The following is a 13,078-nucleotide window of genomic DNA, read 5'->3' as shown; positions in this document are numbered from 1 at the left end:
AATTACATAAAATTAAAAAAAATAACTAGGTTGCAAAAACCAGTCTAATTTCACAAGTATATATATTACAAATTTATATAAATAAAGGTATATATATTATGATTAATAATTTTATAAATTATAACTTTTGTAATGTTAATATAAAATAGGAAGTAAATATACTAAAAGTATATATATAATAGTAATTATATTCCTTATAAATTAACACAATATATAAAGTATACATATTAAAAGACATTATAAGTTAATTACTAATTATAGTTTCATGAATTAATTTAATTAATAATATGAGTTTGTCCTTAATTACATGAAATTAAAAAAAATAGCTAGGTTTCAAAACTATTATAAAATCACAACTTCTCTTTGAGTATATATATTAGAAGTTTATATAAACAAAAGCATATATATTATAATTAATAATTTTGTAAGTTATAATTTTTATAACGTTAATACAAAATAGAAAGTAAATATGCTTATATTTAAAGTATATATACTAAAAGTACATATATATATTAGCAATTATATTTCTTATAAATTACACAATATATACAATATATATATTAAAAGACATTGCAAATTAATTAATAATCATAATTTAATGGATTAATTTAATTAACAATATGAGTTTGTCTTTACTTACATGAAATTAAAAAAAAAACATAATCGAGTTTGGGTAAAGAGTATCCAAGGGGAGGTACCCAAACCCCTTCTAAACTTGATTATAAAATACCCTAACCTTATATAATCAGATCATGTACTTATAAATACCCTGTAATAGGATACTCATTACATACCATCCTTAAGTAATCACGAATAAACTATTTGTTTTGTCCTTTTTACTCAAAGGAGCACGATACTATTATAACTTTTGCATAAATGTAAGCCATTTTTGGACATCCATGCATTTTCCAAAAAGAAAAAAGGTTTCATGTATTTGATCATGATAAAAAAAAATGTATGTATAAATATAAAAACTGAGAAACTGAATTAAAAGCTTGGATTTTTAATATAAAAAAATGTATACCACATTTTTGAGCTTTTGTTATCTTATTTTTATTAAGCATTCTTCTTTTAATTGAAATCCAAGCTTTTAATCCAGGCTTCAGTTGAGATATAGGGAGCACGAGATCTGGCTGCACTCCCCTAAAAGAGTGCGACCCAAATTTGGCCACAGGAATGCCAAAGGTAAGGTCAAAGAGATTTTTTTTTTGTTTGAATAGAAGAGAAAAAAAATTTTAAATGAAAAATTAAAGTCTATATAATATGGTAATTTTTAATATTAACGAAGAGTAAAATTATCATAAAAATATTATCACGTCATCAAATTAATAAAAATATTAACGATTGACTAACGATTGGACTTATATATTCAACAAAAGATAATTTTTAAGACGAATTGTTTATTTTTAATACTAATAAATTAGTATGAAATTATAACAAAAACTTAGAGAGATCAAGATAATTTATCTTATTTTATTTCAACAATCTTAGACTGCAAATCTCAAATTAGTGTAGTACCTTGAATTAGAATCTCCTATCTTTTTTCTTATGTATGATGCAACTGGATACCTTGGAAGTAAAATGGTGCCTCAACGGGTTGTTAAGAAAATTACATACCTAATTTTCTGTAAACCGAAAATGGAAAATGCTTTGAGAAATGGGAAATCATCCTTGTCAGAAACAATTCAATCATTCATAGGGGCATGAAAATATGGAGCAAGAATGCAGTCCTATAACAGCCAGCATTCTTATCCATTTATCCTCTCATCCATATCAATGCTCCATAGTCTCTTTCACTGCTGATGTAAAGAAGATATTTTTGAAGGGTCTACTAAACAGTAAGGCCAAAAAGATAAAGAAAATGTACGTAAGCTTTATAACTCTCTAAACCCATTTTACAAATCTTCATGCACTTGTATGTATGAATTTATCAACCATCAACATAAAGGGGTTGAAGAAGAAGAAGAGAAATACAACGACATTAATGTGAACAAGTTCAGTTCGATTCTTGTAATAGAACTTGCTGCTAAAGAAAACTCAGTTACATTTATGTTGATAAATATAAGTTATTTGTAAGATTTCCTTTAGTCTGATAGTGCATAGGTTAATACTCAAATGACAGGCACTTCAAAAATATCTTTCACAAGTGAGACATTATCCATGGCCTGTAATTTTCAGTCTATACATGCTACCTCAATCAATTTCTAGTCAGTAGCCAGCAGATTTTCTTCTGTAAAGTACCAATGTTCCACAATATGAAAACGTGTTACACACACTGTCATCAAAAGGGAGGGAGACAAAAGGAAAAGAGAAGACAACGGTGTGCAATTCAGTACTCTAGCCTCACAAATTCCAAAGAACCTAGTGAGAAGATAAGGTGTCAAGCTATTAAATGGAAACTTAGGTTGAGAACAGTATTCCTTGCCAATCGATCCATGTAAACATAGTCAAATTGACCTCTCAGACAAACTACACGTTATACTGTTTCAAGTGGCTCCAAAATGTGTCGAGAAGTTAGGCATTTGCTATTCACAAACCAATGTAAATTTCCTTGCAGACTCGGCAAAAGGAGCATACATTCCAACGAAACTCTTAAAATTCACTTAGAGATTCAATCAAGAACATAACAGAAAGCAAACGTAATTTAGTGATGTTTACACCTTTCTTTCAAAAACTAAGAAAAGGATTCTGGGTCTCAGAATCCAAAGGAACAGCTCTCAACCATGCTGAGTTTGACGAAGAAGTGGACGTGGCAACAACAGTGCCAGATGATGTCAAGGAAGGATATTTTACAGTTTTTGCAGTGAAGGGAAAGGAAACACAGGGGTTTGTCATTGAACTAGACAAATTAATAAACCCTGCATTCCTGAGTCGACTGGAGCAGGCTCGGGAAGAATATGGTTTCCAGCAGAAGGGGGATCTTTCTCTTCCCTGTCGACCTCAAGAATTGCTGGAGATTCTAGAACATGGGAAAGTAAATGAGGCTGGTGCTGAAGGCTGGACTAAAACGGATACTAGCCCACTAGAAAGCTACTAGCTAGGACAAATAACTGATTTCATTTAATTTTCAGAAGTCCCTTCTCCAATTCAGTAGATCTTGATTAAATTAAACATTTACAGGTTTTATGTACTGCTTTCCTCTTGATAAATAGTAAAGTGAGCATTCAGCAAATGGCAATGGAAAAAAATAGATTTATATATTTGCATATATTATTTAAATCTAGCATTGAAATCTTCTTTTTCTCATCTTCAATCTGATTTCACATGCATTCCACAAAATAAGCTAAATGGACTGGCTTTGCTGAACAACCATAAGAGGTTTGCTAATGAGCTGTTTTCGTGAAGAATATCACCTCACTAGCTATTATTCAAATATAAGGGAATACAAAGGAAAGTAAACCTTCTAAATTTGTTCTTGTAGAGCCTTTGATGTGCCTTTCTTATGAACAGAAATACAGTGTGTGTGTGTGTATAGGGTTTCTCTAAAATGGTCTGGGAAAACCATTTGGCAACGGAAGCGAGCCCTCTGCTAAGCATCATATTCTCAAAATTTAATGTTATCATGCAAACAAATTGTCAGTGCTGTAGTTTCACTGCTAGCTCATGTTAATATCTGATTTACTATTTGACACTGAAATTTCTCAAACGTCAGAGGTATGACAAGTCATGCAAATTATTTGGAACATATATCATGATAGATAAATCCATAAATTCTAAGCTAGATAAATCCACATATACACAACCAGACCATAATTTCTGTGGTCCCATGTATTCGACATAATTATTGATTGGGATTCAATTATTTGTTCCCCAACAGTTGGACAACCGTAGGAATTTGTACACAGCTGTACAATATGGTGCTTCTTCATTTTATGACTTGTTATGTAATGCAATTAGTGGGTACTCACAACTCTCATGACTAAGGTTAGAAAGAAAACCAGAAGTACAAATGCAGCAAAACCACTCGGTTACAAGAAATTGATCAAGTCAGTCTAAAATACCTCCTACATAGGAAATGCTTAGAACAGGACAGTTATCGAGACCTGCAGTCTTACTTTGAGCATAAGTATGGCTACTTTTTTTTTTTTAATAATCTCCACGGAGTGCCACAGTGCCCTTTCAATCTATAAATCTCATCGAAATTCCATAATTGCGTCACTACTGGTCTGTATTGTTAGGATGATCATAGTGATAAGCACAGATTTTTTGATATTTAAGCAGATGGGTTATGACCAATAATAAATACAAATATTAATGATGGTAACCATATGATGTGTGTTAATATATTATGTGTTTAGTAATAAATGAAGTATCTTTCCTCCTCCAGCTTGCTCTCGGTTTTGAAAAAATGCATTTGGTATGGTAAGAGCAAGGGGCATGAAAAAGATGGAGCAACAGCGCCAGCCATCAAAGGCCAGCATTCTTATCCAGTTATCCCCCCATATCAGTGCTTAATATATCTATGCATCTGCAGACATTTAGCAGATGTCCTGAAGGGCATACTATAACCACCCTTGTTCTATCAGAATTTATGTAACTTGTAGAACTTTATGAATTGATTGTAACTATGCATGCGTGCCGACGTCACAAACATTGGGAGAAATGTTGAAGATGCAAATAGTAACAAGAAGCCAATATCTTTATCCGAGCCCCATTCTACCAACTGCAAACAAGTGTTAGACATCTTTATCAAGAGTGAAAATTTCAAAGTTTAGTTTAAAGTTCCCTATAGCTCATAACCAACTGCAAACACTTGAGTCAAAGGTACTTAAAGAAAATGATGTTATCCTCTCTGCTACAAAGTAAACATGCTAATACTATCTCAATCAATTTATGATCAACAGCAAGCAATTTTCCCATCTGTAAAGTACCAATGTTCACATCATGTAGCGGAAAATACTCAATTTAGCCCCACTTTATCAGCAAAATCTAGCGGAAAATAAGGCAAAATTGAATCCGAATTAAGCAGATAAAGCTTTTAACATAAACATTATTGTTGAGAACAGTATAATTCCGTGTCAGTCAATCCATTTAGTTTGTTAAAAGGGGCTCCGCTGTATTTCATAGAACTTTCCATCTTCTATTCACCAACCAATATAAGTACCCCTGAAAGTCTGGCAGAAAGGAGCATAGATTTCAAAGAAACTCATAAATTCACTGAGAGTTGTCAATCAAGAACATGACAGAAAGCAAGAGAGGTTTGATGATGTTTAGGTCTTTCTTTCAAAAACTAACAAAGGGATATTGGGTTTCAGCATTCAGAGAATCACCTGCTCTCAACCATGCCGGATTTGATGAAGACATGAGCGTGGCTAAAACAGTCCCAGATGATGTTAAGGAAGGATTTTTTACAGTCTTTGCAGTGAAGGGAAAGGAAACACAGAGGTTTGTTATTGAATTAGACCAGCTAACAAGCCCTGCGTTTCTAAGTCTACTAGATCAGGCTCGGGAAGAATATGGATTTCAGCAGAAGGGGGCTCTTTCTCTCCCTTGCCGACCTCATGAATTGCAGGAGATTCTAGAACACAGCAATGAAAACAATGCTGGCACTGAAAGTAGGGCTACGTGTGATACTACCATACTAGAAAGCTACTAGGACAAATAACAGATTTCTTGTAACTTTTTCGAGCTCTTGTCCAAGTCAACACATCTTGCTTGATTTCAAAGATTTGTAAATTTTCAGTAATGCCATCCCGTGGAAGTTTTTGCAAAGTTAGTAATTGACATAGACATGTATATTATATCATATTAAGACCTCAGTCTTTGCTTTAGCTTCAACCAGAATTTACGTGCTTTTCCAAAGCATGGGTTAACTCGAATGCCTAGGAGGAACAACCAAAAGATTTTTAAAATGACATGCGTAATCCTTTTCAGATGTTTAAACAATTCCAAAGCCAAGGACGATACAGAACCATCCCCTTAGCACCACAGAATTATCAATTAAGTTAGAAATTCCACGTCACTACAGCTCAAGTACTTCACGTACTACAAGAAATGAACTTTTGCAAATGCAGCAATTAGTTCTTGTGAAATTTTTATTGTGCATACCGTATATAGATTACCTCCAAGTATTTGGAAAATCATTGGGCAATGGAAACAAGTTATATGTCAGAAATTTTGAGCTAATTTATGTTGTAAATCTTCCTGTCAATCCTGCAGTTTTTCACAGTTTATGTTAGCATGTGACTTGCTGTTTTCCCGACTGAAATTTTTAAACTTCAGTGTTCAGAGGTAGCTTACTAGATGAGTTGGCGAAAACTTTGGTATATCGGGTAAGATAAGACCATAGACTCTGAGCTCTTATCATCTCGAAAGCCAGATAGCGGCTACAAACCAGACGAAACTATTTTATGGTCCCATGTACTAGGCAAAATTCATCTGTTTGCGTCCCAACCGTCAGACAACAGTAGCACAGTTGTAAAACACGGTGAAAATCGTATTATTGCTAATGCAATTATTGGATACTGTCAAATCTTGACTAGTTGGAATGGAAAACCAGGGCCACATATAAGCAGCAAAATCCACTTGTTTCCAACTTTCAGGATATTGATCAAGTAACACTGAAGTGCCAATTATCTGAAAAATAGATATTGAGACAATGATTTCTTTGTGTATTAATATGAGCGACTTTTGCTTTGCAATCTTCCTCAGTGCCCTTTACGTTTATGAAGTGCAGTAAAATTCCGCAACAACAGCAGTGATCTATTATTATGATGACAATATCAATAGTTAATGACTGAATGCTTGATGTTTAAGCAGACGACCACTTAGTATCATGATGACATTCCTGCCATTCCATGTTCAGTGCAGATTTTGAGAATCAGGAGCAATATTAAGTCTTCATACAATCAGAGTTTGACGCTTAACAGCTTTGCAGTAGCAGAAAGGGAAAAGAATTCTGAAGTATCACATTCTAATCACTCAAAATTCTACCTGGTCTGATGCACCGAAGATAGCAGTAACTTGATTTCTTCTGCCTCTTCATGTTCTGTGTCCCTTTGCATCCGTGGCACTTAAATGCGACCAACTCTGAACTTTGATTTCAATTATCGTCTGACGGTATTTTTTTGGCATCACCCGAGGAGGGAAAAAGACGGTGGCCAATATCTTATACTTTTGTAGTGTTTCAATCAAATTCACTTTTGGCTTTCAAAATGATGAAAGGGCACTGCTTAACCACCTCCATGACTTTCTTCCCATCTCCTTACTGAGTGTGTCAGAGTCATACATTAAGAATCTATCTCCTGGAAAGGCACAGTAGAGTCAATGGCGGTAGGTCTTTACCATTGCTTTCCACAAACTTAAAAGGACTACGGTAAATTTGAATGCATTAAATACTATTATGCCGACACCATTTGTACCACCGGCAATCAAACTAGTGTAGCTTGGTCAGTCATAGGTACCATCTCCGAATTCTGTCTCTACAAGCGTTCAACAATAGCTGCATTTAGGAAAGAGTTTAAACAGGGCATGATCTACTCTAAACAGTAAGCAAGGGAAGACTCCATTTTTATTGATTAATTAACAGCAAAGAAGCAAAATAATTTCCTAGAAGCTATTTATAACATGGAGGCCTTTAAGCTTTAACCCGCAATTAAAAAAGGGGGTTTGTTAGCAAGAGCATTTCTTTGGGTTTTAGAACAAACATTCTTTGCAACTAATCTTATGTACCGGTACATACAGCCACCAGGCAGTGAATTAATTTTCACCACCGTATTGTTTTGGCTACTTCAACAATCAAAGGACTGATATTTTACATTTTTAAACTGTGAGATGGTAAACACAACTCACTGAGAGGCCGAGACATTGTGCCGTACATCCAACAATTGCATACGTTTTAGATAAGAAACTAAGCAATGATGTTGCATACCGCGTTTCAAAAGAACCCACTGTTTACAAGGAAGCATTAAATGATACTCGTTAGCTACCATATGAAAATGGCCCATAATGTCTCTCAGAAATTTCACATGTGCTTCCAGTTTCTTTTAACACCCCAGTCCCCAGTATAAATGTCTCTCAGGATCAGCAGATCATTCAGAATACGGAAACACAAAGAATTTCCAAGTCTCAAAGAGCTTTTGAATTTTGATCACAATTTGAGATCGATGTGTGTGAAAATGCAAACCTGGGAGCAGCGTCATACAGGGCTTCTCGTGCTTAGGCTTTTGATGAAAATGCTAAAACGAGTTCTCTCGGAATTTCCATCAAGAGGCCTTGATCAGAATGCTGTTGAGTTTGATGAAAATGTTGAAGAAACAAAGAAGATACCAAAGGATGTGAAGGAAGGGCATTTTGCAGTAATTGCAGTCAAAGGTGGAAAACCAAAGAGGTTTATCTTGGAGCTGAGCTACCTGAGGAATCCAGCGTTTTTGAGGTTACTAGAGCAAGCTAAAGAAGAATATGGATTCCATCAAAAGGGAGCTCTAACAGTCCCTTGTCAACCTGAAGAGTTACAGAAGATCCTGGAAGACAGAACAAAGAAAATTGCTAGTGCTTGGGTGTAACATAAAGTAAAATATTACTAGTACATTCTAGGCAGCTTCTAGGTCGATTATATCGTTTTCTGACGGGCTGATTAGTCTGATCTGAACCCTCTTTTCCTCCTATTATTTTCATGCCAATCACTAATCAAATGTGCCAAAGAAAAAAAAAAGTTTTAATGATTTATCATACACAAATGTCATGAATACATTTTTGCCTTGTCCTGTGTACTTGAAGAACACCATACACTTACAACTTCAGCAGAAACATGAGCCACTTTCAAGTTATCCAAGCATATTGGAAGAAAAGGTTTGAAGCACTACTCAATCTCCATTAATTTGGGATTACGTATTGGGTTGGGGAAAACTTTTGAGCAAAGCCTTCTTTTTTGGCTTGAAAGCGCTGACCTCTTGCCGCCTGCTGTATAAGCCCTTTGTACACCAGAGAGTCTATGCTTTTAGCTGCGTCTCTATTTATATCATTGCCTTGGTCCTTCCAAGATGAAAATATATGAAACTTAGGCTCGTTAAACTGCAATGTTAAGCATCTTCCTCTATGACTTGGTTGTGGCAAATTTCTAACTGCTACTAAACTGTTACCTTGATAAAACTACATGCAGAAAACTCAATTTAAGGTTCAACAACTTTGTCTAAATGGATATGATGACCCAAAAGGATGCAGAAATGTGTTAAAATTTTGATTGAACTATAGTAACCACGTCGCAACCAAGTGCTTCGAGGAGATTTATTACTTCAGAAACTCGAGTCTTTTTTGTTAAATACTGGTTCATAGTGCAGATATGAATACAATAGCTGACCATGAACCTGTGGTAGTTGTTTTGAGCTGTCCAATCTTTAATGGATAAAAAGGATACCATGGAGGTCTCTCATCTCATTCATATGCGCTCTTTGTTTTGGGTATGAACATGTGATAGTATGGAACCCATCTATAAGGCGAGCTCCTCACCACAGCCGCACCTACAAGGAGAGTACTTTCTATGCTAGTTGCGATGTTGGAGATAGGTATTGTAAAAATACCTGATCATGAAAACGTGTCTTCCTCTAACCCTGTTGTCTGATACTGTTTGCCAAATTTGTATGCTACTCAAATCTGTAGCATTGTTTCTTTTGTTCAATCCAGGAAACAGCATTACATGATTCTGTGGAAACAATAGGTATTGACTATTATCTGAAGAACAAGTAAAATCTTATTCCTTCACCACTTTGTTACTAATATTACATAATACCCCTTCCTACCTATACAGCTCTTTTCAGAAATGGACATGAACTATTCATCAAAGGGAATGAAAACGAATTACATAATAGATTAACATAACAATTGGAATTAATCTTGTCTGTAGCACCGATATAGTGTTATTTTACCTCCGAGCAATTATTTGGCCCCACAGGTTCTCTTAAGCAATTGGATATTGCCAAGACAGCAGCTTCAATAGATGCATCTTCTCCCTGTTTCAGCAAAAATGACTTAAATTACTTTGTTGAATGATAAAATCTTGCATAAACTAAACACCTAGTAAACAGTGGTTTATCAATGTAACAGGTACACTTTACCTTCTCTTTCCAATAAAACATGTTCCCATATTTCCCTGCCAAACGGCTCCAAAAGCTTCGTGGAATGTCTAAATCAACGGAAGCCCCAACATTGAAATTTAATATATTGCCTAGTCAGAGATCGTAATTAGAAAATATTCATATCAGATCAGAATTTAAAGACAAAAGCAGGACAAATCCTTTACCAAAGGTGGGATCAGCAACAAAAACAATAGTTCTATCATCTACTTGCCAAAAGTCTTTGATTGCCAACCCTGTAGCAATTTTAGAAGTTAAGTGATTTGGGACTTTGGTAACAGCTTTGAGAATTAAATCAAATACAAATAAACATAAATTTTAAAGAAAAAAGTTAATTAAAAAAGCAACAAGATCAATAACATAGTAAAAATAAATCATACCTGGTGTGTCAGGGTAATTTTGTGCTAGAACTCTCAATTTAAAGCCGGTATCCTTTTCAATATTACTGATCTCCTCTGCAAGCCTTTTCTCCTGGGATTAACAGTGCAAGTTAATAATAGTCTTTTGTTTGTAAAAGGGGGCATTACTTATCCATTAATCATCCTTTGTGTGCAACACTCATAATACGGTAGCATCACTCAATGAGAGGAAAGTTGAGGATCATCCATGTATTGAGGTTTTTAGCTGAGATAGGTTAAGGCTACATACAGAGAGCACCTCTACCACAAGGGATTTGGTTCCATGGCAAGACGACAACTTGTTATTCAGAAAATGAAGAAAAAGATACTAAATCCAAAAATTCAAGTCATTCAAGGGGTTAAGAACTTAAGACAAGAAATAAATGTTCTACAATGTTGACCATATTAATTCTATTTAAAACTCCATGGCTCCATTCTCAGTAAGCATGTAAATGATAAACCAATAAAGTATCCAGAAATGTGGAAAACATGCTTAAAAAGCTCTTCCCACCCCCCTTTCTAGTACCTTAGTGAAAGTTAAGAACATGAGAATCAAAACTAGATCGGAATGAAGGTCAAAAGCACAAAATAAAAGCATCAATTTGATAAAGTCTTAGTCATTGAGAACGCAATATAATCAATCAATTCAATCAAATTCCCTCACTGAGAAGCGAGAACCCAGATGTAATCAACCAATAGAAACTACTCTTAAATACCTCATGGAAATACTAGTAATCAAACTAATATAGTTCATTTTGAAGGACAAGCAAGAGAGAAGAACAAGATCATCAAACAATGCACATATATGCCATGAAAAGATAAGGACATTGAAAGAAACCAAACCTGGCCATCAGAGAGGAAGCCAGCTACATCAATCACAGAAGTGAACTCTTTAGGAAGTAATTCTGGCTTGTTAACCCCAACTTTGGCCTCCGCGAACCCAACCCCTATGAGATTTGGCTCATGAAAGCGCTTGATTTTGCAAATATAATAACAATAACAACAGAAGACCCAAAACCCAGATGATAATGAAACTTAAATAAAATAAACATCTAGCTAATTCTAAAGTTATCAAAGTATTGCTAAGAACATGATATACCACTGAAAACAGTCAAGCACCATCCATTGCAGGTTAATGGACTTGCCTGTTAGAGATAAACTAAGAGCAAGAGCACCAGAGAAAATCCAGTTCAAGGACTTGGCTCTGAAATCTTGGACCCAGTTGCGGGGAGTGGTTGAGTTTAAGCGAGGAGTAACTGGCAGAAAAAGACGAGAAGATGCTCTGATGGGCAATGAATAAGTAGGAATTGAGGTGATTCTAAAAGATGGAGATGGATACTGCAGAAAGGCCATGGCTTTTTTCCTTTTCTGGGACCGTAAACTGAAAGTGAAGTGAAACTCTTTCCAGGAGAGGAATAGGATTAACGACCTTGGCAAAGGGAGTGTGCAACCGGTCGAGTACGTGTCATGCTTATAAACTCTATTCTTTATTTATCTTTCTTGCTTTAGCATTGAACTGTGGAATGAATACACCCAAACTCTTGTTTCACTTGAAACGAGTTCATCCAACTTACACCGTGCCCAACAATTTCAGTTCACCTTAGAGGCTTAGACGACTTCTACTGTCGAAGTGGCACTTTTTTTGTTTGGGTAAGGTAACAAGATCATCCCATTGCTGGGTTAAAATTTCCCAATCAACCAACAACTACTACTGGGATGACATAATCTTGTGAATCGCATTTATGATCGATATATTTTCTTTCACTTCGTATTGGTTTCTCCTGGTTATCAAAAAGCGAATGCTTGTATCATAAATTGATACCATTCCTTTCTTAGGAACATGTGGTCAAAGATCCAAGAATCAAATTCCAGGCCAACAACCTTGGCGGAACCTGCATTGATAGATGACATGATCATATATTTGTATTTTTGTTTGCTTGTTTGGGGTTTTCCTTTTTATTTTTTATGCTTTTGGCACCGCACCCTCCTCTTTAGAAGGGCTTTCAGGGCATTAACAACATTAAAACCAAAAAGACATAAAACTTTGGCCAAATAGAGGAAGAAATCGTGCTTTCTCTGTTGAGCTAATAAAGGAATTATCAGTTTCTTGACAACTTTTAGAAAGCTGGCCGCAACACAGTTGAGGCAAAAATATTTATCAAAATGAAGATCAATAAGGATTTGATTCCTTTCTGAGTTCAACAGCAATCCATTGAAATTTAATTTAGCTACTCGTTAGAAGGGCAAAACAGGGGAGTGTCATCTAAACAATATTGAGCCAAATGCAAATAACCCATTTACTAACTCAATCTAATATGTTTGGGACAAAAAGGCTTAAACAGGGGAAGCACGGGTCATCCTATTACCCAAACTTGCCTAGCAGTAACTTAAGCAATTGAACACAAGTCAATTGCTCACCGACCACCACACACCCAGGGACGCACACAAGTCTATTAACTTACTAAACCTAGCATTCAATAACAATCTCCCCTCTCCTGTTTCCATTTCTCATGAGCCATTAAACAACAATCACTAATCATTCACCCTACTCCATAGAAAAATTTTGACATCACCGACTTAGCAGATTAGAGAAGGGTATATTTCACTCAA

General features: G+C 35.3%; 4 protein-coding genes across 5 annotated transcripts; 3 read left to right on the top strand and 1 right to left on the bottom strand.

Moving 5' to 3' along the window:
• Nucleotides 1-2,650: 2,650 nt before the first annotated feature.
• On the top strand, nt 2,651-3,037 carry LOC110420685 (auxin-induced protein 10A5-like). Its single transcript, XM_089784288.1, has one exon. It carries the CDS (start codon nt 2,651-2,653, stop codon nt 3,035-3,037), a length of 387 nt encoding a protein of 128 aa, XP_089640414.1.
• A 2,108-nt stretch (nt 3,038-5,145) lies between these two features.
• On the top strand, nt 5,146-5,682 carry LOC110420824 (auxin-induced protein 6B-like). Its single transcript, XM_021434200.2, has one exon. It carries the CDS (start codon nt 5,180-5,182, stop codon nt 5,594-5,596), a length of 417 nt encoding a protein of 138 aa, XP_021289875.1. The 5' UTR covers nt 5,146-5,179; the 3' UTR covers nt 5,597-5,682.
• A 2,352-nt stretch (nt 5,683-8,034) lies between these two features.
• LOC110420876 (protein SMALL AUXIN UP-REGULATED RNA 16-like) lies at nt 8,035-8,678 on the top strand. Its single transcript, XM_021434264.2, has one exon. It carries the CDS (start codon nt 8,106-8,108, stop codon nt 8,502-8,504), a length of 399 nt encoding a protein of 132 aa, XP_021289939.1. The 5' UTR covers nt 8,035-8,105; the 3' UTR covers nt 8,505-8,678.
• Nucleotides 8,679-9,576: 898 nt separating this feature from the next.
• Nucleotides 9,577-12,942, bottom strand: LOC110420875 (thylakoid lumen 15.0 kDa protein). 2 transcript variants are annotated; one of them, XM_021434262.2, is made up of 6 exons: nt 11,614-12,942; nt 11,312-11,415; nt 10,451-10,541; nt 10,238-10,306; nt 10,053-10,120; nt 9,577-9,947 (listed from the first exon to the last, which is right to left on the bottom strand). In XM_021434262.2, exons 1-6 carry the CDS (start codon nt 11,819-11,821, stop codon nt 9,855-9,857), a joined length of 633 nt encoding a protein of 210 aa, XP_021289937.1. In that variant the 5' UTR covers nt 11,822-12,942; the 3' UTR covers nt 9,577-9,854. The 2 variants fall into 2 exon arrangements, with proteins under 2 accessions (XP_021289937.1, XP_021289936.1); XM_021434261.2 differs by having other exon boundaries at nt 9,588-9,947; nt 10,053-10,162.
• Nucleotides 12,943-13,078: the final 136 nt, after the last annotated feature.

Source organism: Theobroma umbraticum, unplaced genomic scaffold (genome assembly GCF_002168275.2).
Source record: "Theobroma umbraticum cultivar Fairchild unplaced genomic scaffold, ASM216827v3 scaffold_86.0, whole genome shotgun sequence".
Lineage (NCBI taxonomy): Eukaryota > Viridiplantae > Streptophyta > Magnoliopsida > Malvales > Malvaceae > Theobroma > Theobroma umbraticum.
Note: the sequence above shows the minus strand (reverse complement) of the source record. Positions and strands in the feature narration are given on the sequence as shown.

Bases quoted from the DNA above. Each gene is read 5' to 3' on its own strand.
- LOC110420685 (XM_089784288.1), top strand. From the start codon at position 2,651: ATGTTTACACCTTTCTTTCAAAAACTAAGAAAAGGATTCTGGGTCTCA.
- LOC110420824 (XM_021434200.2), top strand. From the start codon at position 5,180: ATGACAGAAAGCAAGAGAGGTTTGATGATGTTTAGGTCTTTCTTTCAA.
- LOC110420876 (XM_021434264.2), top strand. From the start codon at position 8,106: ATGTGTGTGAAAATGCAAACCTGGGAGCAGCGTCATACAGGGCTTCTC.
- LOC110420875 (XM_021434261.2), bottom strand. From the start codon at position 11,821: ATGGCCTTTCTGCAGTATCCATCTCCATCTTTTAGAATCACCTCAATT. The intron at 10,307-10,450 runs GTATGATTTATT...AAATTGCTACAG, and splicing joins AAATTACCCTGACACACCAG to GGTTGGCAATCAAAGACTTT. The intron at 10,163-10,237 runs GTAAAGGATTTG...ATCTCTGACTAG, and splicing joins TGTTGCTGATCCCACCTTTG to GCAATATATTAAATTTCAAT.